Raw genomic sequence first — 25,973 nt, forward strand, 5'->3', positions numbered from 1 at the left:
AAATCAAATTGGGCTGTTGAATGAGGCACCTACATAACTTCTTACAACCAGCTATTATTCCAGAAAAATGGAAATTTTCATGGTTAAAAATTCCAGTGAACATAACTGTCAAAAGTCTCCACAGTGAAATACTTTTAATTGTGGCCACTTGTCCAATTTAGGAAACAGGGTGTACCTGTGGGAAGGCCTCATAATGGACCATGATTCACTAAAGAGCTTAAACCACAAATCCCACAGAAACTTTTCTTATAGCCACAGTTGTTGCTGAAACGATTCTGCACAGACTCCTCATGTTGTAATGATGGTAAAAGTACCTGAAAATATTTTTAGCAAAGAAATGCAAATTGAAGGACACACTAATGCAGGCCCACTTAAAAAAAAAAGATGTCATGCAATACAGAGTACAAACTTAAGTGGCACAAAGGATGTTAGGGATAAGAAGGATTGATAAGTGAGGAGACATATGCTTTATTTACCCCTTCTTCCTGCGTTGAAAACGTCTGTACAGGCAGAGGATAATTATAGCAATCAAAACAACTGTAAGAAACCAGGAAATAAATAACATGTGACTGAAAATTAATTAACAAGGATCAAAATTTAAGCAGAAGAAACAAACGCTGAATATATTTCAGTGGTCAGAAAATGGCACTCTACTTAAGCCCCTACATATTTATGTTTCATTTGGACTTTTCATTATCTAAATCCAGTTCCCTGGAACCTCCTACATGGTCCACCATAAGTCAAGGAAGAATCCTAGTTTAATTTAGAAAATTATTAAAATATACTCTACTGTCATGTATATCTAAAAAGAACAAATTTTAAAAAGCATATTTGCAAAGCAAGCCCATTACATCAAAGAAGTACATAATACTTAGATATGTTGAACATGAAACAATATAAAAATCACCAACAAAAGGTAGTATATCATATAAAAGGTTGGGTTTTTCTACGTTGATTTACTTAATCTCAAAGTATAGAAACTGGAAAACTACTTTAAAATGAACTTAATATTTTGATTTACACGGTGTCAAAATTTGGGATACTTACTTGCAATGAGAATAATCAGCAAAATGATCCATTGAGCTAAGGAAAAAAAATTAAGAAGATGTGGGTCTCCAGATGGCAGTTACATTTTTACTTAGCTCAGATCATCTAAATGCTAGAGAAAAACTTTTTTTTTTTTTTTAAACCTACTTAGTTTTAGCACAACTGCCAGGGCATTCTAGTCATTTTGATCACAAAACTTTTCTAAACCACTTTCCAGGTTGCAAGTCCAATTTGCAAAACTTCTAATAAAACCTCACTTTTCGGCGTTCTGTTCAGGTTCTTAGTAAACGTTATTAGAACAATTAGCATTTACTACAGTAGAGAAAAACTCTGAAATGGGATCCTTTCCTGGATTAGCAACATGATGGACCACACTATCTCAAGCTGCTGGGCTTTAGCCATGTGTGGCAGCTCCTAGGCAGTCACACCCCCCTGAGGGTACACAACCAGTACTCCCCTGTGGTGCTAAGCAATGGTGTTGGGTAGGTTAGGTGAATTAAAAGCATTTTTAACTTAGGATATTTTCAATTTACAATGGGTTTATCAGGATATAACCCCACTGTATGTTGAGGGGCAACTATATAATCAGAACTCTATCCACAGGTTCCAAAAGTGTGGATTCAACCAAGTGCAGATCAAAAATATTTGGAAAAAAATGTATTGATCTGTTCAGTAGTATTTACATTGTATTAGTACTATAAGTAATCTAGAGATGACTTGAGGCATATGGGAGGATGTGCCTAGAGGCATATGGGAGGATTGCCTAGGTTGTATGTGAGATGATATATCATTTTATAGGCAGGACTTTAGAGCATTCAGATCTTGTTTATCTGCATGGGGAGGGGAGAGGTCGGTCCTGGAATCAGTCACCCATGGACACCAAGACAGACAGTTGTACTTAAAAAATAAGACTAAGGTGAATTTTATTACAGGATTAACAATTACTAAACTAGTCAAATAAATTTTTGTCTTGTTTTACTCAAGAAATCTTTTACTTCTCTGCACTTTAACTGTCCTCACTAGTCTACTTCATTCATTTAATAAATATTTTGTGGTCTGTATAAGACTACATCAAATGCATTAAACCAGCCTATTACAGAAAAAAAATTAACACAACAGAGTGCTTTAAGGTGTATGTACATGTGATATGAATAGGAAGAGAATCTAACTACAATCTGCCATCAGGAAATAACAGTATCATGTGGAAAGCAAGTTGTGTTTTACATATATTAACCTACACATGACAAGAAAATTTAGATAGGTTACCTTTTCCTATTGGCATTCCTGTATTGAGGCACCCCTATACAACTCTACTTACCTGAATGTTTCTAATACACTACTACTTATATTTGTATTATTATCTGCACAAAATAACCATAAATGTCAATTATCACTAATAATTTAAGAAATTTCTTCCTTAAGTGCAGATAATTGGAAACTATCATATTTTCATATAATCTATAAGGTCTCTTAATGAAGGATTATCAAAACAAAATAATAACCGAATTCATCATCAAACAGTCCATCGGGATTGGGATATCCTAGGGGAAAAAAAAGAAGAAAACCAGATTAAAATAAAGTAAAAAAAAAAAGAGAGAAAAAAAGAATAAATCAATCTTAAAATCCTTTAAATTCTTACGTTGATTTTTTTCCCACTTTTGTACAAAACCTTTAAAATTTCATTCTTTATAAACCATATTACTAATTCTCAAAGTGTCATAAAATTATATATATATATAAATATATATATATTCAATATTATTAGCTTTCTTCTTACTGTCCACTAACATTTCCTGTGATAATACTGAGTGTGTGTGGTATAGCATACAAATATATTTTTAGTATATTCTCAAAATTAGCCTGTGAATTCAGTGTGATTCTAATTAAAGTTAAATGTAAGTAGGGCTCAGTAAATGCTTTCAAAGTTAATCTGGAATGGAAAGAAACTTCCTCAGCACAATAGAGACTATAGATGAACAAGCCATAGCTAATATCAGCAACACAGGACTGACAGCTTTTCCTCTGAGATCAAGAACAAGTGGTCCTCATGCTTGCCACCTTCTATTCATGTAATGTGAAATCTCAAGGGACCCCAAAGAGCCACAACTATCGGAGGAAAGAAGAGCATAATAAAGTGGTACTGGAATAAAGACTGGCATAAAGACAGACCAATAGAATAGAATAGAGAGCCCAGAGATCAATACCAGCATATCCAGACAAATTAATTTCAACAAAAGTGTCAAGAGTAGTCATTCTTGTTGAAGAATATTCTCAATATTCTGGTACTGGGAAATCTGGATATCCACTGGGAAAATAATGAAGTTGAAGTCTTACTGTGTATAAAAGTGAACTCACAATGAGTCACATACCTAACTAAAAGATCTAACACTATAAAACTTTTAGAAGAAAATAGAGGGAAAACACTTCATGATATTGGATCTGGCCAGTATTTCTTGGTTGTAACAGTAACAATAACAGCAAAATAGATAAATTGAACTTCATCAAAATTGAGAATTTGTGCATAAAAGGACACTAATAGGGTAGAAAGGCAACCCACAGATTGATAATAATTTAAAATCATTTGATAAGAGATTAATATTCAGAACATATAAAGTACCCCAAAACTTAGAAACAGCAAACCCCATTTAAAAACTGGCCCAGGACTTGAATAGCTATTTCTTTGAAGAAGATATCCAAATGACCGATAAGCACATGAAAAGATGTTCAACACGTTGCTAATCATTAGGGAAGTGCAAATAAAACCTCTAATGAGTTTTGATTCATATTTACTAGCATGGTGCTGTAGTTGGAATGTCTGCCATTTCCAAAACAAATGTTGAAGTTTAATTGCCAATGTAATGATGCTGGGAGGCAGGAATGTTAAGAGACTTTTAGATGAGGCGGGCACAAGTGAGCACACCTATGCCGCCATCTTGGAGGTGGGGTCTGCCCCTCTTGTTCATGCTCTCTCCCTCCCAGTCCCTTTTGTTGCCTTTTTGCCATATGATGCCATCTGACATGTGATGTCTTTCTCCAGGTCATGATGCAGCAAGAAGTCCCTTGCCAAATGCAAATCATAGTCAAATTAGACTCCCTAGCCCCAGAACTGGGAGAAAGACATTTCTACTCATTATAAATTTTGCCTCATTTGTGGTACTGTTATAGCAGTACAAAATTAAGACAGGTGGCTGTCACAAAATAAACAAAAGACAACCCAATATAATAAGTGTTGGTGAAGATGTGGAAAAACTGGAACCTTTGTACACAGCTGGTAAGAATGCAAAATAGTGCAGCCACTGTAGAAGACAGCAATTGCTCACACACACACACACAAAAATTAGCCTATGACCTAGCTATTCTACTCCTCCATCTATACCTCTACTCCTAAGTATACCCCAAAAGAATTAAAAACAGAGACTTTGAACAGTTATGTACACAAACAGCATGTTCGAAACAGCATTTTCAGACTAGACAAAAGGTGGAAAACAATCCAAATATCCACCAACAAATGAAAGATGACATAAAATGTGGTATGTACATATAAGGGAATATTATTCAGCCATAAAAAGAAATAAGAGTTCTGACACATGATGCAACATAAAGGAACATAGGCTGGGGATATAGCTCAGGAGCAGAGTTCTTTTGCCTAGGATGTGCGAGGCCCCAGGGTTCAATCCCCATCACCACACAAAAAGAGGCATCTTAAAAAAATCTTATGCTAAATGAAATCAAAAAGTTACAAAAGGACAAATCTTGTCTGATTCCACTTGATGAAGTACCTACAATAGGCAAAAAGTCAAGAGACAAAAAAGTAGAATAGTGGTTACCAGGTGCTAGGGAGAAAGAGGAATGGAAAGTTATCATTTACTGGGTTGAATTTCAGTTTGGGGTGATGAAGAGTTCTGGATTTGGATGACAGTGATGGCTGCACAATAATGTCAGTGTATTGAATGCCACTGAATTTCACACTGAAGATGGTTAAAACAGTAAACAAAGGGTTGATTTGGAAAAATTAACAGGGTTTGGAAATTTCTGAAAAGGCAGTGTTTTGCCAGATATAAAACATAGAGTACTACAGTAAATATGGTTCTGACATATTTGAGAGGAGGAAAGCAGCCAGAACAGCTATGAACTCAGTTTATGACAAAAAGCAGCACCCCCAATCACCCGAGGAGAAGACAACTCATCCAACAGATCGTGGTGCTCAGCTACTGGATGGGTTGAGGAGGTGAGGAGGAAGCTCATTTCATTCCAGGTACTACCATGAATGTCAAGTGTACCAAAGATTTAAATGCAGAAACCGAAGTCAGAACACACAGTTGAAATCTTCATGTAATTTCAGCATGGGGTCTTAAGACTAAAGCTTTTATAAGAAACAAAACCCACAGCTATTGGGGGAAAGAGCAATACATCTAATTATCTACCATATTAATCCAAAGCTTTGGAACACCTCAATGACCACTGACGGGAGAGTAGAAAATAAAATACGGTATATATTCAAGTCACCATTAGAAAGAAGGGAAATAAATCTAAATATAACCCTAACCCAAGACATGAAATGGAAAAAAAGTACAAGTTGTAGGAAAATATGTATACCATGATGTCCTTTTTTATTAAGAAAAGAAAAAAAACTCAAAATACATGTATAACTACCCATAAAAAGATGTTGATGTACACAAACAGATAAAGAAATCCTCAACTATTAATAGTGATAAATTTGGGTCATGGACTAGAAAGAACTAATCCTTTACTCTCTACTTTTTGTAATGTTTTGTAAATCTCACAAAAATATGTTTGGATGTATGCTACTCATAAATATGTATACTACTCATCTAGTGACAAAAATAAACCTATGGCCACCTATATAAAAAAATTAAAACTGACTAGTTTTTGTATAAACAAAAACAAATGTGGAAAAAATGTTCACTTCATATAAAAAGGGTTTTAATTTATAAGAAGCCTTCAAAAACCAACAAGAAATATTTTAGAAACCTAATAGGACAATGAGCAAAGGACATGAATAAATAAATAAATGTGGAACTTTGGGCACAGTGCCATGAGCCTGTAGTCCCAGCTACTTGGGAGGTTGAGGTAGGAGGATCACTTGAGCCCAGGAGTTTGAGGACAGCCTGGGCAATATAGTAGGACCCCATCTCAAAATAATAACAGTAATAATAATATGATGATGATGATGATGAAAAATTAAAATTTAGACCAAAAAATTCAGCCTCATTGATAATTAAAGAAATGCAAATTAACATTATCAATTTCATGTATTATTTTTGAAGTTATTAACTATATCAATAGGATTAAAAAACTGTCAAACCTGGATAATTATGAACTGAAGGTTTCTTGGGATGAGTAGGCCTAGGACCTAGAATAATAAATTTGAGTTTGTCAATTCGCTAGCCTTAGTAATACAAAATTATAAATCTTGATATTTATTTTTTTAAAGATTATTAAAATTAAAAATACATAGAATTTCTAAATTTTGCAATTCTACTTCTGAGAACTTAACTGACCTACACACATATTTGCACAGGTATACAGGATGTATGCACAAGAATGCTCACTACAGCTTTGTAATTTATAGTAGAAACTCTAGAAGTTAATTAATAATAAATTGTAAAAATAATGTGTTCTGGATAAATATATGTATTTTTTCAAAAAAGATCCCAATGGTATCCTATTACACAATTTGCATCTTAATCATTTCTACTTAGTATTTCACAGACTTTTTTCATATTAGCACATTTAAATTTATCTTAACACCATTATATGTTGCTATTGATACTTTTGATATGGAGTTTTCTTAGCTAATGATAAAAAAATGATTGACAGTCCCATCAGAAATTTTGATTTTTGATTTTTTTTTTTACAAAAGATTCCTGTAGTTGCTCTTCTTTAACACTAAGTTAAATCAGCATTTTACAAATCCTTTATAAAATTCTTATAGTCAACTCTTTCAAAAGAGTATATCAATAAACTTAGTAGAATATGGTGTGTATATATACACCCTCTGGAGCGGTAAGCAAAGGTGGATGGGTCAAATAAATACAAAGTTTCACTTGAAATGTTGGTTTTGTTCATGTATTCATCCACCACAAAACCATCTCTCTCTGTTCCACACCCCTCATCCCACAGCATTTAACTAAGGTACTTAAAGAGGCAACCAGGTACCAGGTTCTTACAGGAATTGGAGAAAGGTATTCTAATTACTATGGTGACATGTATAATTTCCCTCTATCCTTTAAAATATTAAGGATATAGGAAATACATAAATAAATTAGGACCAGTAATTGAGATTTATTTGAATTTAACATCTTCATTAAACCAAAGGGGAAATAAAGTCCATAGAAATATGTTATTTAAGTTAGGCAGAGCCAAAGTAGGAGCCTGGGCATAGTCTGGGCTAGCAAAATGTTCTTCCCATGATTCCTACTGTCTCCTACTTCCACTGTATCCCGCGTGAAGTCAGAGATAACTGAAATCAGGATGATAATTCCTTCCATCATACCATACAACAGTCAATCTGTAGTCCCTGCAAAAAACCTTTCATTTCATTTCAGTAAATAAGGAATTTTCCTACCTTTGAAGTTGCTATTAAACTTATTTCCTGTTGTCAAATAAAACTGCTCAGGAAAGAGAAAAAAAAAAAGAATAATTGCTTCAGGTGGGTAAGAAGAGTGAGGAGGAGGTAGAAATACAGGTCTGGCAGAAACTTCTCAGGATGTGTTGGATTAAAGGAATGAACCGTTTTCTTTCCAGGAAATGAAACATAGACCTGAACTAGAAAGACCCAGTAAAGCTATCTATAGAGATCACCTCTAAAAAGAAAGACATAGCAAGGTTGATGATACAGAAAACACATTAATAAACACAAGCCATGCACCTTCACCTTCACTAACACTAATTGAAGAAATGATCAGTCATGTTAGTTAATTTTAAGAGCTTCCTAGATACCAAACACTGTGCTAAGATCTTTTACCTGCATCCCACATAAACTTTACTATCACCCAGTAAGGAAGGTACTAAACCACTTTATATATGAGTAAATACATTTAAACTTTACATTACTTTCCAAAGTTCACATTTCTGTTCATGTGTGGTCTATGGCAAATCAAATATTTGAACACTATAGATAGCAGATAAAATGGCTGTCAAATATTTAGCCTTTTTATTACAAAAAACTATGCTTGAGTATCCATTATGAGGAATTTAGAGGTTATCTGAAAAAAATCACCAGGAATTTAAAGGATTTTTGAAAATGATAAGTAGGAAATTACTAAACCTGAAACAGTGGAAATTGGAGGTTTTGTACTGGGAGAAGCTGACACTGGAAAACAAAATAATGATTGGATCACACACTTCAGAGTTATTGCTAGTAGTTTCACCAGGAATTTTTAAGATTTTAAAAAAATGTATAAGAATAAAGTTACTAAACCTGAATAACTTATAGTTGGAGGTTTTGTATTGGGAGGAGGCGCTGCTGAAAAACAAAATAATGTAAGTTGGATCAACCACTTGTTACTCTCATTTCACTTAGACATCCATGATTTTTATTCTTGACTTACACAAAACTATCCAAGCTTCAATTTACTACAAAAATTTGTTGCAATTTGCTTTTTATATATAAAAATATTGAACATGAGAACTTACATACCTGTGCCATCTACATACACACTAAAAACCCTTAGCAAAATACCCAAAATCACAACAGGAGAATTCTAAGTAAATTTTAGATCACATGTCAAGTATAGAAAGGACTACAAGATGGAGTTAAATGCTACGATTATTACTTTCCATTTCTTTCTGTATCACTGGTATTTAATGAAATAAAATCTTTAAAAAAAAAAAAGAAGAAGGAAACAAGAGAAACTTTGTACCTTTAAGACATTTTGGCAATGGAGGCTCCCAAACACTTTCACCATTACAGACAGAGGTGGTGCTGCCATTCATGTAATAACCCTGAATGCATTCAAACACAACTGTATCTCTATAGGAAAACTTTTTTCCAAGTCCCGATAACTGGTTTCCATTTTCAACTGCTGGAAATGGACATTTGACCACTGAAAAGAGAAAAAACTTCAGAACTTAATGGAAATGGAAATTCGCTTTAACATAGGAACAAAAACCAAAGTAGTAGAAAGTATCAATACCCAGGGGAATAAAGAGACAAGGAATGGAATCCAACATGATAAACAAAAATATTTTGTAGATTAAAAATTTAACCAGGCGTGATGGTGCACGCTTGTAATCCCAGAGGCTTGGGAGGCTGAAGCAGGAGGATCTGAAGTTCAAAACCAGCCTCAGCAACTTAGCAAGGCCCTAAGCAACTCAGCGAGACCCTCTCTCTAATTAAAAAATAAGAGGGGTTGGAGATGTGGCCTAGTGGTTAAGTGCTCCTGGGTTCAATTCCCAGTACCAAATATAAATAAATAAGAAGTAAACATAAACCATTATAATTCAAGATAAACAGATTCTAATGTTAAAACTTTGTGAAAAAGTTAAAGTTTTTTTTTTCTGAGAAGTTATATTTGAGCTCAAATTTAAAAGTTGAAAAGAAGCTAGTCCTACACAGACATGCAAAAAGAAAATTCTCAGGTAGAGACCACGCACACACAAACTGGGATGTTCAAGGTATAGAAAGGCCAATGGAACTAGGGCAGATCTTTCTAAAATCTTCTTTGACTCCAACCCAGAGATGAACAAACATACTTCATTTTGTGAATCAATACATGAGCACACAGGCCCCAAATAAAAGTTAAAATCAGTACTTAGCCTTCATATCGGTAGACTTTGGCATTGACCATCCTACTCTATTGCTTAAGAAGTAAAATGTAGCCATTAAATCCCAGTACATGGAATTCAGGGTTTATTAATTATTTGTGAGAATTTGGAGGAAAAAAAGTAGCTGTACTGAGCAAAGAGTGCAAGAGAGAGTATCCTGTGAGAATAAATATGACCAGTAGATGGGGGCCCAGTCTTGTATTCCCTATTTAAGCTAGAAGAGGCTATGGATCTGAACTTCTACCTGGTACCTTTTCCATTTGACTGAAAAATTTCAACAATTCTTGTAGTTTAGGTTATCTAGTGACAGATTGTCTCAGCTTTGGTTTATCCTAAAATGTTTTCACTTATTCCACCTTCAGTTTTGAAAGACTTCTCTTGATAAAGAATCCAAGGTTAAGTGTTTCATTTTTCTTAGTACCCAACAGACACCACTGTCTTTCAGCATCAATAGTTTTAAGAGAAGTCAGTCGTCATTCTTACTTGTCCCCAGCCTTCCACAATAGTTTTTTGTTATTGTTCTCCTCCTCCTCTATCTGGCTGCTTCTTTTCTTTTACCAAACTACCAAACTACTGGCATTTTTGCTTTTTTTGTGGTTTATTTATTTATTTGGTAAATTTTAATGATTTATCCATCCTGCTCAAGATTCACTGTGCTTCCTCAACCTGAGGTGGTTGCTTTGAATCAAATTTGTATAAAATTTGCACTGGGATCCATTTATGTTGTTGCCAAATCAGGAATTCACTCCTTTTTATATCTGGGTATTTATTACTCCATGGCTTCGATTTAGCACAAGATGTCCACTGATGCACTGGGTGAAGGATATATGGGTTGTTTCTCTGCATTTGTTCAAATAATTTTCTACACTGTTCATTTGTTTCTTTTTCTGAGACTCCAACTACATGTATGTATGACTGCTTGATGCTCTCCCACAGGTCTGCAAGGCTCTCTTTAAGATTTTCTTTTCAAATCATGTTGGATTTCTACTGACCTGTCTTTGGGTTCAGTGATCTCTTCATTTGTTGTGCTCAATCATACCTAATGCTTTACAAACAGTAAAATCCACTCTGTCAAGTGTACAGCTCTATAAGTTTTAACAAATGCAGTAAGTGCATAATACCCCTTTAATAAGAACACAGAAAAATTTTCCCATATCCATTTGTGGTTCATCCTTTCTCTTCATTTCTCAAAAGCAACCAACCATTGATTTGTTTTCTAACCCCAAAGTAATTTTTTTTTAGAATGTCAGGTAAATGGAATCACAGCCTTTTGATGATGGCTTATTTCATTCAGCATGATGCACTGGGATCCATTTATGTTGCTGTCAAATCAGGAATTCATTCCTTTTTATATCTGGGTATTTATTACTCCATTGTTTCGATTTAGCACAAGATGTCCACTGATGCACTGGGTGAAGAATATGTGGGTTGTTTCCAGTTTGGGATAATTATGAATAAGGCTGCTATGAAAATCCTCACATAAGTTTCTGGATGAGCAGTTTTCCAGGTCAGGTGGTAGCTGAGTTGTATGCTTCTAAAAAATTACCAAATGTGTTCTAAAGTGGTGGTTTTTCTTTGCATTCTTACCAACAACATATGAGATTTCCAACTGCACCGTATCCTTGTCAACACCTGGTATTGTCAGGTGTGTGTGTGTGTGTGTGTGTGTGTGTGTGTGTTTAAATTCAACCATTCTAATAGGTGTTTGATGGTATCTCATTGTGAATATGGGCAACTTTATTTCTGCCTTTTCAATATGCATGTCTATTTCTCTTGCCTTATTGTACTACATAGGAGCTCCAGCACAATGCTGAATAGATTGATAAGAGTGAACATTTCTGCTTTGTTTCCGCCTTAATTAGTTCCTTCCTTAATTAGAAAAAAAAAAAGAATCTTTTACCATTAAGTATAATATTAGCCATGGGGTTTTTACAGATGCCTCTTATCTTTTGAAAAGAGACAGTTATCTTCTATTCCTAATTTGCAGAGAAGTTTTATCATGAAAAATTGATGGATTTGGTCAAACAATTTTTTTGGCATCTAAGAAGATATGACTTTTTTCTTCTTTTGAGTTTACTGATAATGGCAAATTACACTCATTAATTTTTATACCAAATGAACCTTGCATCCATGAAATAAAATCTTACTTGGTTATGATATACTTTTCCTTTTACATATCATAGGATTTCATTTGCTAATATTTTGTGGAGGATTTTTAGTTTTATATTCATTAAGAAAATTGTTTATACTTTTCTAGTAATATCTTTGTCCAGTTTTGGTATCAGAGCAGTGCTGTCCTCATAAAATGGATTGAGAAGTGCTTCCGTCTCTCGTATGTTCTTGCAAATCTTATGTAGTGTCTGTTATATGTTCCTTAAATGTTTGGTTGAATTCTGCAGTGAAGCAGTTCTCTTTATGGAAAGGCCATTAACTTTATAAATTGTATTCCTTTAATAGAGATAAGACCATTCAGGTTTATTCCATTTTGGGGTGAGTTTTGGTATTTCCTATCTTTCAAAATATTTGCTGATTTAAGATATTACATTTAAGGGCATAAAGTTTGAAAAGAGACAGTGTAATGTTCCCTTATCCTCCTTTAAATATCTGCAGGATATTTAATGATATTCCTTTTTTCATTCTTGATATCAGTAATTCAAGTGTTTTTTTTTCTTTTTTGCTCCTGGGAATTTAACACAGGGCACATTACTGCTAAGCCACATCTTTGGCCCTTTTTTATTTTTCATTTTGAGACAAGGTCTTGCTCAGTTGCTGACACTGGCCTCGAACTTGGGATCCTCCTACCTCCTGAGTAGCTGGGATTACAGGCTAGATGACTGATTTGGGGCTTTTCCTTTTTTTCTAATAGAAGGATTTCATGCTATAAATTTCCTTCTAAGCAGTGCTTTAGCCAAATCTCACAAATTTTGCTATTCTCATATGCTATGTTTTCATTTTACTCAATCCAAAACACTTTCTAATTTTCCTCCTGACTTCTTTTACTCCTAAGTCCTTTACTCCTAAGTTTTTAGAAGTGTCTTGAAACATTTTCAATTATTTGGGCATTTCCTTGATGTCTTTGTTACTGATTTCTACTTTCATTCCATTGTGATCAGAGTTGAATGATGTCAGTTTTTTTGATATTTGCTAAAAACTGTCTTATTGCCTACACTATGTTCTATCTTAGAGATGTTGTATGTGCACTTGAAAAGAGTAATATTTTGCTGCTGATAGTCAGTGGTGCCTGTCTTTTAAAGGGCAAATCCCCTCCAATGTCTCCATGCTTATAGTCACTTTCCAGTGACTTGGAATATTTGAAGATTTTTAAAAATACATTTTGTCCAGAGTTGATCATTCTTTTTTAAAAAAAAAATTTTTAATTATACATGGACACAATATCTTTATTTTGTTTATTTATTTCTATGTGGTGCTGAGGATCAAACCCAGGGTCTCTCACATGTGAGGTGAGCGCTCTACCTCTGAGCCACAACCCCAGCCCCCAGAGTTTATCATTCTTATCAGTGAGAGGGTTACTCCATTACAGTCTTCTCTGTACTGCCATTACCTGTAGCCAGAACTCTTAAATTTCTTGCAATGTAACATTTTCTTATTTTCTTGTGTTCAGTTTGTTGAAATTTTTTGTTCTTTCAAACAGAAACATACTAATTCATACACACATACACAGAAGTGCGCACACACACGGGCACACACACACACAGAGTCATTCATAATGTATAAAACGGAGTGAAAGAATATGCTGGGATAAGGGATAGGGACCTCTAGATCTAGAGTTATTTTTTTAGGCTCCACCTGACCTACATTAAATTAGAAACCAATTTTTCTAGAGGAAGGCACACATGTGCCTATTTTGTTTATATGTAGTTAAAACTATTTATAAAATATTTCTACAGGAATGACAATGAAGCAGAATAGATCATTACCTTTACACTGAGGAGGACTGCTACTCCATACCCCGTTGCCAGCACAGTAAAGCTCTTTTTCTCCCACAAGTGTAAGTTCTTCTCCTGCAGGTTTTTTATTACAACTGTAAGTTACTGCTTCCATATACTCAAATACTTCTATGTCACTAAAGGAGTATTTCCCATCTTTGATTTTTGGAGGTGGTGCACACAAAATCTCTTCATAAAGGGGGTTAAAAAAAAGAAGAAGAAATGAAAGGTAAAAGGAAAATTGAAAAATTAAGACAACATTAGTAAAGCTCTATGAATTACCTTCAATAAATTCATCAACATGGAATTTCTTTTTCTACCCCCCCCCCCCAACGATAGGATTTCTATAAAGCTAGTTGTGAATTGAATATCCATCTAGAAGAGGGTTTCTTTGAGAAGATGCATTATCCCAGGTTCAAGCCATTAACATAGAAAGAACTTCCAGAACAAAACCCATTTTAAGTTACAGAATACTACACAAATATTTGCAAGGCCACACTAAGTTTTGTCCTAGTCATCTTAAGAGATGCTGACAATGCGTTGAGAAAATTTGCCTGTGATTAAAAATAAAACTGAGGGCTAATTGAGAAATGCTTTATAAACATGTTCATTCTCTAAATTGGTGGTTTGCAATAATACCCACACATTTTCAGTTTTTCACTCTCCTCCTCACAGTACAGTAGTTTTTGCTGAGGCTATGAAGCTTGGTAACACGACAGACCAACTCCAAATGTCTTCCTTTAAGCCAGATAAAGGAAGAGACTTGTAAAAATGTAAAGCAATGTCACTATTCTACTATTCTTTTGTTTTAGAAAATTTTCACTAAAAATGTTACATAGGTTAACATGTATCAAGTTTATTGTCCTTAAAATGGTTTAGTAAATAAGAATTTTTAAAGCTTCTCTATTTTCATTCCATCATGATCAATATTAATAGGTATATCCCACATCAAGAAAATCAATGTGTCCAAGACCAAAATGTTTGAGAACTGCCAATCTAAATTTAAAAAAAAAATTTTTACTTACTTTCACATTGTGGGACTTTACCATCCCAGTGTGGGTTTTCTCCCTTAAGCACACAATTAATGATTGCTTTACCAATTATGTAATAACTAAATGAGAAAAGAAAAAGTTAATGTTTTCTGTAGCAGTCAACAAGATGCACATATTAATGAAGGCAACTTCTAGATAGTTGTTTTTTTACATTGCAGTAGTGAGGGAAAGATACACCAAAGTGCTAAATAAATCTGCAATTTAATCAAATGAAGAGTTTCTCCCCGCGAACACACATTGTCCAACAGCAACATCATCTAAATAAATCTGTTGTTGTAAATCTCTCAGTGTGGTCACATTACACATTGATTCTTATGCCTTTACTCACACATTCTGCTTAGTGAGGCCAGTGCTCAAGGAAAGGAGCCTTCCTAGAACTGAACTACCTGGGTTCCTGTCCCTGCTCCATGGCTGACCAGCCACTTGAGCTTTAGGCAAGCCAATTACAGTTTCTCTTGTTCAGTTTCCTCATTAGTTAAAAGAGCATCCAAGTACACGCCCCATAGGTTTGTTTAAAGAATCAGATGAGTTAGTACCTGGCACACAGAAAGTGCTAGCTGAGTGTTAGCTGTTATTAATATTTAGATCAGAATGTATTTCTAGGAATACTCTAGAAGACTCCTACTCAATGAAATCTTCTCTGATGATTGAGAGATTCAGAGGCATCTCTCTTCCTCCTGTATTCTCACTATCATTATGCATTATTCTACTTACATGGTACTGCTCATTTACTATTTTGCTTTGATAACTTTCTGTATATATTGTGTTTCTTTATAAGGCTACAATTTCATTGGTTAGGGCCTGTGCTTCAGTTTTCTCAAAAGTGCTGAGCAAGCTCACTAAACGTAACTATCAACTGAACAGGCCAATATTTTTATTGATCAAATTAAAAAATAGCGAAACTGCTTGTTGATAGTCACAGCTCACTTTCCCCACAAGAATCACTTATTTTTAATAAATATAGTGTATTACACTGAATCTCTAAATCCACATTTTTTCATAAATGTCCAATATCCCCAACTTACATCGCTAGAAAGAGCTTAAGAACAAAGGCTATTATTGAGTGGCCAGTGTCTCCTTCTGAGATGCTTTAGTTCTTTCTTTAAAAAAAAAAAATATATATATATATATATATTTAGTGTGGATGGACATAGTGCCTTTATTTTATTTATTTGTATGTGGTGCTGAGGATGGAACCCAGTGCCTCATGCATGCTAGGCAAGTGCTCTACCACCGAGCTCCAGCTCCAGCTGCTGGGATACTTCAATTCTTTGTAGCAGTCTCAAAAATAAGGTTTTCCATCTGAACGATCTTGACCAGGTCAATTTTGATCTGGTTAACACCTTACAAAGATCTCTGGAAAGAGGAATGTCTTTGGTTGGCTATTCTACCTCCCATTTCTGGGAGTGCTACTTCAGCTTTTACAAGCACTTAGTTGTGAAGAACCAAGCCACTGTGAGTATGCTATTCCTAACATTTATATGGACTTATTATTAAGTATGGCAAATAGTATACAGCTTTGTTTTCCTTCAACTTCATTTTATTTATTACACATATTTCCTGTCTCTAATAAAGTACCCAAGGACTGTTTGGCTAGAAGTAGAACTTCACCCAGAAAGCAAAATTAAACAAAGTTTATGTGAATGCTTAAGAAGAGAAGAAAAACAAAAAGCATCAGTAACATTGACCTTATTTCCTGTAAGGAGCAACTTACCCACTAGAACAAGAAAAATGAACTTGAGCACCCCACTGGTAAGTTCCATTTGGGTAATCGGCTTTGCCAAATTTAGGATCACCTAAATATGGACATTTTCTTTCTAAAAGAAAATAATTGTGAAATTTTAAAATTCAGTTTCAAAACATACTTGAATCAAAGTCAAAACTCGGCTTTGCTCTTTGAATTTATGGAATATTATTTTCTTTAACTACTGAATAGCAAGGGCAATGTAAGATTCAGTTACTCAGGCAACCAAGAAAAAGACTCCCTAAAAATTTCTCAAATCCTGCAAAACCACACTTAATCGAAAGTCTTGTTTCATGTGAGAAAATCATCATTGCAATAGTGGCAGATGCTCTCTAAAATGTGGGGGAAATCTCTAGAGCAAGCAAAAACGATAAAGTTGTATTTACTTACTCATACAGGCATCATCTGAAATAGGCACCCAGGTATGATTCGGCTCACAAGTAGCAATGGTGAGAAACCCCAATAGTTGGTCATATCCTTTTTTACACCTATAAGTTACTTCTTCTCCAACCTCATAATAGGGTTTAGGTTTGCCAACGAGCTCCAAAGCTTGAAATGGTGGTGGCAGTACACAGGCATCTAGGGATAATGGAAGGAGAACATGAAGATGAAGCAGTAATTCAACTTTCACCAGAGACTGTGGTTTGGCAACAAGTAGCACACAGAAAATGGAAAGGCCCTTGGAAAGATTCCAAATGACTGTTGTATGCTTTACTCAAGAAGTGCTGCTCATGGAAGATGCCCCTTATTTTGCATAACATTCAATTAGCTTTTGGCTTACTTCAGAATAAACCAAATTTGTACTCAATCTCAAACTGAAGAGATACTATCAATGTTTTTGGTCTTAAAAAAAAAAAAGGTGTGTGTGTGTGTTTCCCCATTTTTTTTGTAAACTCATTTCAAAATTAACCTTTCCCCTAAGAAGTCATCTCTAGTATACAGCACTCTGCTTAGATTATGCTTCCATAATCTGAAACATTAATTTATGACAGCTTGTCATTTCAGGCTCAATCTTTCCTTAGAAGGCATGTCTCCAGAGGTCAGGAACCATGTCTTCTTTTCCTGCTATACTCTGTCCCCAGTGTGGGCTCAAGAAATGCTGTGGTAAGAGGTGATTATTAAATAAGCATTGTAGATTTTCATAGATCAACATAAATAGGACCAAAGTATTTCAAAATACATAACTTCACTCCATGTGCTTCATGTAAGTGAACTGAACTTCTAATAAGTAAACAAATGCCATGTAAATATAAAAGGTTCCCACTTTGGATGGCATTTCATAAACTGCCCCCACCTTGCTCTCTTGAATACTGAACACTATTAAATCTTCCTTCATCAATCACTGCACCACACACTCCCTTGGGAGCCTGAGGTAGCTGTGGTGCTGTGTATCCTACCCATCTCACAAGGAAAGAACATTGCTGTCCTTCTAGAACATTCTACTTTCCTTTTTGTCTTTTGTTTGAACACCGACACTCCACCTATTCATCTTCCTTGACCTATCTGAGCATTTATAAACCTAGCAACAGTTACAAAAGATACGATGAAGGAGACAGTAAGTGGAGGCTGAACTTGTTCAAAGAATGCAAAAGCTTCTCCTGTGACGTACGGATCTAAGAAGACAGGTCTGTTTTGACCCAGAGGAGCCTTGTCTTTCTTATTCCCTGGATCTCACTCATACTTCAGATGCAAAGATGGGTCAAGAAAATTCTAAATGATAGAAATGTTTCTCTCATGTCATATTCTAAAATTCTCTCTCTATACACCTAGTCCAACATAATATTTACATTGTATTCTGCAATCCACCTAGGGGCCACCACCCTGGTTTTAATATCTGAACATTCTTCCATCAACTGCCTAAAACAATAGCAAAAAGCAAACAAAAAAATCTTAGTAATGAAAAGCATCATTTAAAAAAGACATGAGAGTTGAATTTTATTACCGATAGTAAATTTACTGAATATCCGGAGCCACAAATTTTCATTTTACAATAGGAGAAAAGGGGCGGGGCTAGAAACACTACCTGATTCTGTCCTAGATACCAATGCTTAACACCATTTTAGACTTTAGAACCACCAGGACAGAAATCAAGTAACAGCATGCAATTTACAAAATTATACAAGTATCCTTTGCTTTATGCATTCAATTTTAGTAACTGGCTTGAAAACAGAGGATTCTTAATTTGACTTTCAATGTGGTGCTCTATAAGATACGTCAATTAGATGGTCTAGTCTATTCAACTGTCATGAAGTTTCCTTCTCCCTAACATGCATCAAGAAAGATATACTTTCAACAGTGTGCAGAATCAAAATTTTTAGTTTGGTAACCAGTACATTCCAAGCTTTATACACTGTAATAATTAAGGCTAATACCACACTATTGTTTAATTGAATTTGCTCTCTTGCTCAGAACATTAAATTTTTTTTCCTATTGAGATTTTCAAGCTAACCATTCTCAGCTGCAGTATCTTGATTAATTTTTTCCTAGATAGTTTACAATGTTATTAAATTTAAGTGGCAATGCTGAACTGTAATAGATGCCATTATATAATATGATAGGCTGTCCCAGGTGAGTTTCAGTATAAAGTGAATTAGTTCTCTATACTAGATCCACTGAACTGTTCACCTTCTCCACACTTACACCTGCTTGCAAAAATGAACTCTCTGACAAATGTGCACATTCACACCACCACTCAGATACCACCAGAAATTTCTGGTATCTCACCACAAATGGAACTGCAATGAAACCTGACCATCTTGTGCCTTCTCCTACTGTTCTCACAAGCAGTTTTTAAACTCTTTGCTTCCTCAAAATGCAGGCTGTGACTTCTATATCTTCTATTCTAAATTTTATTCCTTATTTCCCACTCATTTCTAGGCCCACAAAAATCACTATTAATCACTTTCAAAGTCATTAACTGGCCTCTTCCTCATTAAGTTCATACTAAGAGTCTTTTCCTCATGAGTTGCATTACCCTTTGGATGATACTAGAGATTTGGGTCCCCCCTGACTTCAGCGCTGTCATCTGCTCTGGAATGATTGGTCTCTCTCTTCTCTCTTCCTCCCCAGCTACGTACCCCTCCTTGGCTTCCTAGAGAATACACCACCCCGAGTTTCAGTTTTTCCTCTGTTTCTCTTCCTTTTCTGCCTTTATGGGATCCTAGATGTCCCTAATGAGTCTGTTTGAGGATCTCCTGTTTCTTCATTCTGCAAGACCCCTCTCTTGACTTCATTACTGGTGATAATCAATAGCCTTCCAGGCCCCTGTTTCTATCCTTGGTCTCTAGCTGCCAAGCCTATATATTCATTGCCTCCCCCACATGGGTCTAACACAGCAAAGCTTGAGTGTGGTCACTTTTGATTTATTATATTTGCACATATCCAGCAAACAAGTTCTGTTTCCACAGCTGAAATGCTCTATTCCTTTACTTCTTATTCAAGCCCCCAGCATTTCTCATCTGAATTGCTGCAAGAGTTTCTCTTTACCTATCTTGTCACCTCTTTCATTGAACTGATTTTTTTCACATTGCTAACAAAGTAATATTTATATGATGCATTAATCGACATTCTTCCAAGACAGATAGGGACAAATTAAAGTCCCTCACTATAGAACCCTGCTCACCCTGGCAAACTACTCTCAAGCCATTCTCAGTTACTTGGAGGCCTATACAGGTGTGCTTTCCAACACTTTAGGTCTTCATGCATCATTTGATTTCAGTTTTGACCAGCAAGAGTGCCTTTCTCTCACCTCCCACATCCTGTCCCCCCAGCCTCATCTTAGATGACTCTTTTTCCTTGAAGTATCTTGATATCTCTCGCTCAAAAAATCGTTTTGCCATCCCCAGCGACTTTGAGGCTGAGGCAGAAGGATAGCAAGTTTCAGCTAGCCTGGGCAACTTAGTGAGACCCTGTATCAGAATAAAAAGAAAAAGGGCTGGGATGTAGCTCAGTGGGAGAACTCTTGCCTAGAATGTGGGAAGCCCTAGAACCCAAACAAATAAATAAACAAAAACTCCCTCAAACAAACAAAAATAAAAGTCGGGGTTAAGTGCCCTTATGATGCCCCAATTTACTCCTTTCACAGATGTTTTCATATTGTGCTTACTGGTTGTTCACTCCCTTTTGAGGATGGTGGCTCATTCATCTTTGCATGTCTAGTACCTAGTATCAGAGCTGCATGAGTACTGCCATCAGATCTAGATACACTTAAATCAAAACTCAAAATTCTTCACTCTTCAGCCAACTTGCTTTGGTGAAATCTGAAAATCATAATTCTTTTCTTTGATGTTTTTATGCCAGTCTTCAAAATTTTTTCCTTAGTTATAAACATTTCTCTTTATAAGAGGTTTATTTCTTTCATGTCAAAATGTTTATACTGTATTAGTTTATTATGGATCCAGTCTCCATTACTGCTATTATTAGAAATGGCATTGGGCTGGGGATGTGGCTCAAGCGGTAGTGCGCTCGCCTGGCATGCGTGCGGCCCGGGTTCGATCCTCAGCATCACATACAAAACAAAGATGTTGTGTCCGCCGATAACTAAAAAATAAATATTAAAATTCTCTCTCTCTCTCACTCTCTCTTTAAAAAAAAAGAAATGGCATTTTAACATCATCAAAGGTGAACTCCAAATATGGTGAGTTACATTTTTTTTTCAAAAGTTATAATTATAGTAACAACACACCAGAACCTGTTTCTTAGAACAATACCGACGATAAAACAATTCAGAAATGGCCAGTATTAAGCACTACCTTTGCCAAGCATTGTTTTTTAGCTAACTTCATCTTCATAATCATTCTTTGAGATTGATACCATTTCCCCCTTAAGATAAGCAAACTAAGGCATCATAAAGTGAAATAACTTGCTCAAGAATATTCCTAGCCAGGCACGGTGGCACACACCTATAATCCCAGTGGCTCAGAAGACTGAGGCAGGAAGATCACAAGTTCAAAGCCAGCCTCAGCAACTGTGAGGCTCTAAGCAACTCAGTGAGACCCTGTCTCTAAATAAAATACAAAATAGGGCTGGGGATGTGGCTCAATGGTTGAATACCGTGAGTTCAATCCTTAGTACCCGCCCCCTCAAAAAAACAATACATTCCTAGTAGGTGACAGACCCAGGATTCAAGCCAGGTAGCCTGATTGCCAGAACACACCATGACCCATTACCAACCTGCTTCCCATTCCCATCTCCCATCTGGAACCCTCACACACTGACACCATCTTAACACTATCTATAACATAGTGCTCAAGAAATTATCTTCTACTGTGCCTAGGAAAATTAATGCAACCCTAGTTTAGATTCATGTTGTTCTAAGTTGAATAAAAGAGCTCACATTGCCCTAAATGGACAGGTAATCACATCAGAGTCTGAATTTGCAGTGGTGATGATTTATTCCTAATTAGCCTGTTGCCTCTCACAGATACTCTGTTTTCCAGATTTCTCCCTTTATCTTGCCTCCTTTGCCCAACATTGAGCAGCTTGGCAGTCCAGCTGCATCACATCTGAACACCTTTGCTTCTGCACCTTGGCAACAGACATCCTTCATCCTAGGTTGGCCACAACTCCTGTTCAACTCTTATCTTTCCAGACTTAAGTCACCCATGGCTTCCTCTAGGAAACTTTTTCTGCCTCCTCCTGGGAAGTAGTAACTGGCTGCCTTCCTCTGGACTCTCCTGTGTATGGATCTCTCTCAGGTAACTAGCACCTGTTCTTGTTTGTAACCGCATGAATAGCTGTATTCATCCATAGGGTAGCACTGCTACCAGACACAAAACAATGATCAAGAATATGCTGGAACACGTTTATTATTGAAAATAATCATGTTAAAGTTTTATGCACTGGAGAACAGAGAATTGGCCAATTCTTTTGTTGTCCATCTCCCAGTTTTCTAGAGACTTAGCTGATGACCAGATGAACACTGCTCCTTTTTAGCACTGTAGCATGCAGAGTAGGAAAACCAAGAAACTGCCAGACAAATACTATTGCTGTTACTGATTGTAAAGAAGAAAAATGTCTAAAATAGGCAGATGAGACCATGCATCACAGATTGTGGGTTTTCCCTGAAAAAGCAGCTTCACTTCTGGAGAAAGGAGACTGGTCCCCCAATTTTTTTTTCTTTCCAAAATTGCACAAATGCTCCCTTCTGCAATCTCTCCCATTTGGCAGCCACCTTTGAGGTGTTAGGACTCCCATGCACATCACTATCTAATTATAAATGTTTCTCCTCATGAAAGAGTGACCTGCTCCCTAAATGATAACCATTTTACCCACTTCTTCTCCCTGCCAGCAGTGAGCTCTCTGTTCATCAATCTTGACTTTACCTGGCAACCATACACTTAACCTTGTTTTTCCAAGTTTCAGTGTTGTTACCTTTCCTGTTAAACTCTATTCATTTTACTTATTCATTTTCCTGTATTTCAAATAGCTTCCATCATTTTCTTAAACTTCTAATTTAAAGCCTATTCTAAAAAGTATTCTTAAAAAAATAATTCCTTTTGTTTTCTATCATCACTATGCTTGATTCTCCTTTCTCCCTTTTGAAATGAACTTTTTAGCGATCAATAAGAAGCAAGACTAGAGTATTAGGAGCCCTGGAGAGCCTATATATAGGGGAAGGCAGGTCCTTTCTGACCCTCAGCTGCCCCTGTCCTAGCTCCACAGAAAGACCAGCCCACAGATGGTTCTTTAAAGAACTATTCTCCTGCAGGCAGGAGGAATTTTTCTTGTGCACTTAAATCCTCACCAAATAGGAAACTTAGGGTTTTTTTTTTTTTTTTAGTACTTCGTGTTTATATAAGAATGTTGATATTGAATTAAAAAAAATGGCCATTTGGAACAACAAATGTGATAAGACAGATAACATCTCTCTGCCTTCTAATGGGTGGGGAGAGAGAATAGAAAATTTTAGAAGGGTGATTACAATTTAGGAGGCATTTGCGCTGGTGTGTGTGTACCAGAAACACGGTAGTCAGGGAAGGTCTCTCTGAGGGGTGTTAACAGTCCAGCTGAGTTTGCAGGATAAGACACAGCTTTAGATTATACAGTGAAAGACCTTCGGCCTATTTGATGAGCAGAAATGTCACCTTCCCTCTAGTCACTTGTTAAATGCAGGGAAGCATGCTCCTTTCCTCTAGAGCACTCCAGTTGGTTTGTATCTATGCATTAATATTATTCATTGGTTAATGTCTGTTACTTCCAATACATCTTAGCAGATATTTATAGATTGTCTACTACGAGTCTGGCACTGGGGATATAACAGCAAAATAAAGTCCCTGCTTTGTGCACTTATGTATGTGTAAACAATTAATGAAAGAAGGACCATGGCAATAGGCATGGCCTATTATTGTCTACCAGTATGACCTCAGGACCAGCACAGGACTTGGAACCAACCTAGAAGTCAAATATTGTTCAATGAATGCTGCTAAGAAATGCAGCATACCAGCTGTATATGTAATAGGATCCTACATAGAACATGGGTATAGAAACACACAAAGTGTATTAAAAAACAGGAGATACAAAAAATGGTTAATTTTGTGTAAACTTTATACAATAATCATATATCTCTCTTCCCCACCCCTCCCTCTATATATATACCAGGGATTGAATCTAGGGATGCTTAACCATTGAGCCATACCTCCCAACCTTTTTTAAATTTTTTGAGTCAGGACCTCACTAAATTGCTTAGGCCTCCATCACTAAATTACTGAGGCTGGCCTTGAATTAGTGATCCTCTTGGCTCAATCTCTCCAGTGGTGGGGATTATAAGTGTGCCACTGCACCTGGCAAGCATATATTTTGAAAAAAGTATTTATTCCATTCAATGAAAGGCGCAACAAACAGTGGAATGGGCCTTCATCTTTAGTTACTGAGCTGTTGGTGAGGATAATTTCCCACTAGGTTTGGCTAGTGATGTTTATAGACTGCTCCTCTGAACCATGACCCTATAAGGGAAACAATCACCCCATCCCCCAAAAAAATTAGGTTATAATATCTAATGCGATCTGTATTGGTTGGGAACAGGAAGATAACTCCATAGACAAAAACCAAAACATCTGGGGCTGGGGTTGTGTGAGGCACTGTTATGGGGAGACACCTCAGAAAGCACTCTAAGTCCGAATTTTAAATCAAAAGAGAGCTTTATTTACCTGGCCAGGGACTGTCACTCACCACAGAGACTCAAGCTCTGTGGGAGGACAGCAGCTTCCTGGTCCATCCAAAGAGAATAGAAGCACAAAAACCACAACTCAGTGACTTGCTTATCGTCATGTAAGCTAGCCAGTCAGAGAAATTAAAATATTGATAAGTGGAACCTGTGGGCTCTAAGCAGGACTGATATTTTCCAGCCAGCAAGCATGTGATGAACAGAAGCTAAAATAGCATTATCTTTGCAGTTCAGTTGACCACAGTCCTGGGTTCAAGCAGGTGCTAAACAGTCACATAAGTGAATTTGGGCGGGGGTCAGCTGGGTGAGGATCTACTTCAAGGTCATGTAGACCCACAAGGGCTTTCAAACCCAGGATGTAGCTCACCACGACCACTGCTGCATCCTGAGTAGGGTACAATTTGTAGGGTACAAAGTACAGAAATGCTGCAGTCTGTCTGGGCACAAAATAACCGAGCCACCACAAAGCCTTGCAGATTCAAACAGCAACTCTTTATTCCTCGAACTCTCACCGGCCTCTACACGCACGTTCTGGGAAAAATACACTCCCTCCACCGGCTCTGCGTACCAATTCTCTCAGAACCCCGTGAGAACTCAACGGGAACTCAAGGAGCGGGCGCCTGAGGCAGCAGGATACGCCCTATTCCCAGAAGGATCCACCCTAAACCTGGAGCCACCCTAATCCAGCAGGATCCACCCTAAACCCAGAGCCACCCTAATCCAGCAGGATCCACCCTAAACCCCAGCCACCCTAATCCCTGAGCAGGGTCACCTTTCAACCAAAAATGCCATGCGTCCTACTTGGCTATGGCTCTCAGCATGGAAAGACAATTTTTTTTTTTTTTTTAAATAAGAAAACAGCTTTCATTTCAGTTTCTCAGAAACAGCTCTTGTAACAGTTTTAATAGAAGGCAGCAAAATGGAGTCTTAGGGCTGCCTATGCCAGTTCTTGCTTTATAATTGTCTTATCTCACTTATCAAAATCTTATACCTATAATCTGTATTTTTTTTACTAATCTATAACCTATTACATTCTTATTGATTGTATTTATCAGTTCACACCACAACAAACTAGTGATAAAACATCATGTAATGCTTCCTCTTCTCAGAAAACTCTTTAAAGTAAGACAAAAAAAAAAAAAAAAACATTTAAGGATGTACAAAACAAAGTGGACTGACTTTGACTCATAATGAGACTGAGACTGTTGGGTTCAGAGCAGGCTGAACAG

General features: G+C 36.4%; 1 protein-coding gene across 10 annotated transcripts in view; it reads right to left on the reverse strand.

Annotated features, from left to right (window-relative positions):
* The window catches only part of Cd46 (CD46 molecule), a 39,193-nt gene that overhangs the window by 10,703 nt on the left and 2,517 nt on the right, over window positions 1-25,973 (reverse strand). For 2 of the 10 annotated variants that reach the window (XM_027934677.2, XM_027934680.3), the window contains exons 2-11: window positions 16,971-17,159; window positions 16,551-16,653; window positions 14,810-14,895; window positions 13,776-13,973; window positions 8,934-9,116; window positions 8,492-8,536; window positions 8,339-8,383; window positions 2,550-2,588; window positions 1,048-1,083; window positions 477-537 (exon numbers count right to left, since the gene is read on the reverse strand). In XM_027934677.2, coding sequence (XP_027790478.2) covers window positions 477-537; window positions 1,048-1,083; window positions 2,550-2,588; window positions 8,339-8,383; window positions 8,492-8,536; window positions 8,934-9,116; window positions 13,776-13,973; window positions 14,810-14,895; window positions 16,551-16,653; window positions 16,971-17,159 — 985 coding nt within the window. Of the gene's footprint in view, window positions 1-476; window positions 538-1,047; window positions 1,084-2,549; window positions 2,589-6,373; window positions 6,422-8,338; window positions 8,384-8,491; window positions 8,537-8,933; window positions 9,117-13,775; window positions 13,974-14,809; window positions 14,896-16,550; window positions 16,654-16,970; window positions 17,160-25,973 lie in introns of all 10 variants that reach the window. The other 8 variants (XM_027934679.3, XM_027934683.3, XM_027934681.2 and 5 more) reach the window with 8 other exon arrangements.

Source organism: Marmota flaviventris, chromosome 12, assembly GCF_047511675.1.
Source record: "Marmota flaviventris isolate mMarFla1 chromosome 12, mMarFla1.hap1, whole genome shotgun sequence".
Lineage (NCBI taxonomy): Eukaryota > Metazoa > Chordata > Mammalia > Rodentia > Sciuridae > Marmota > Marmota flaviventris.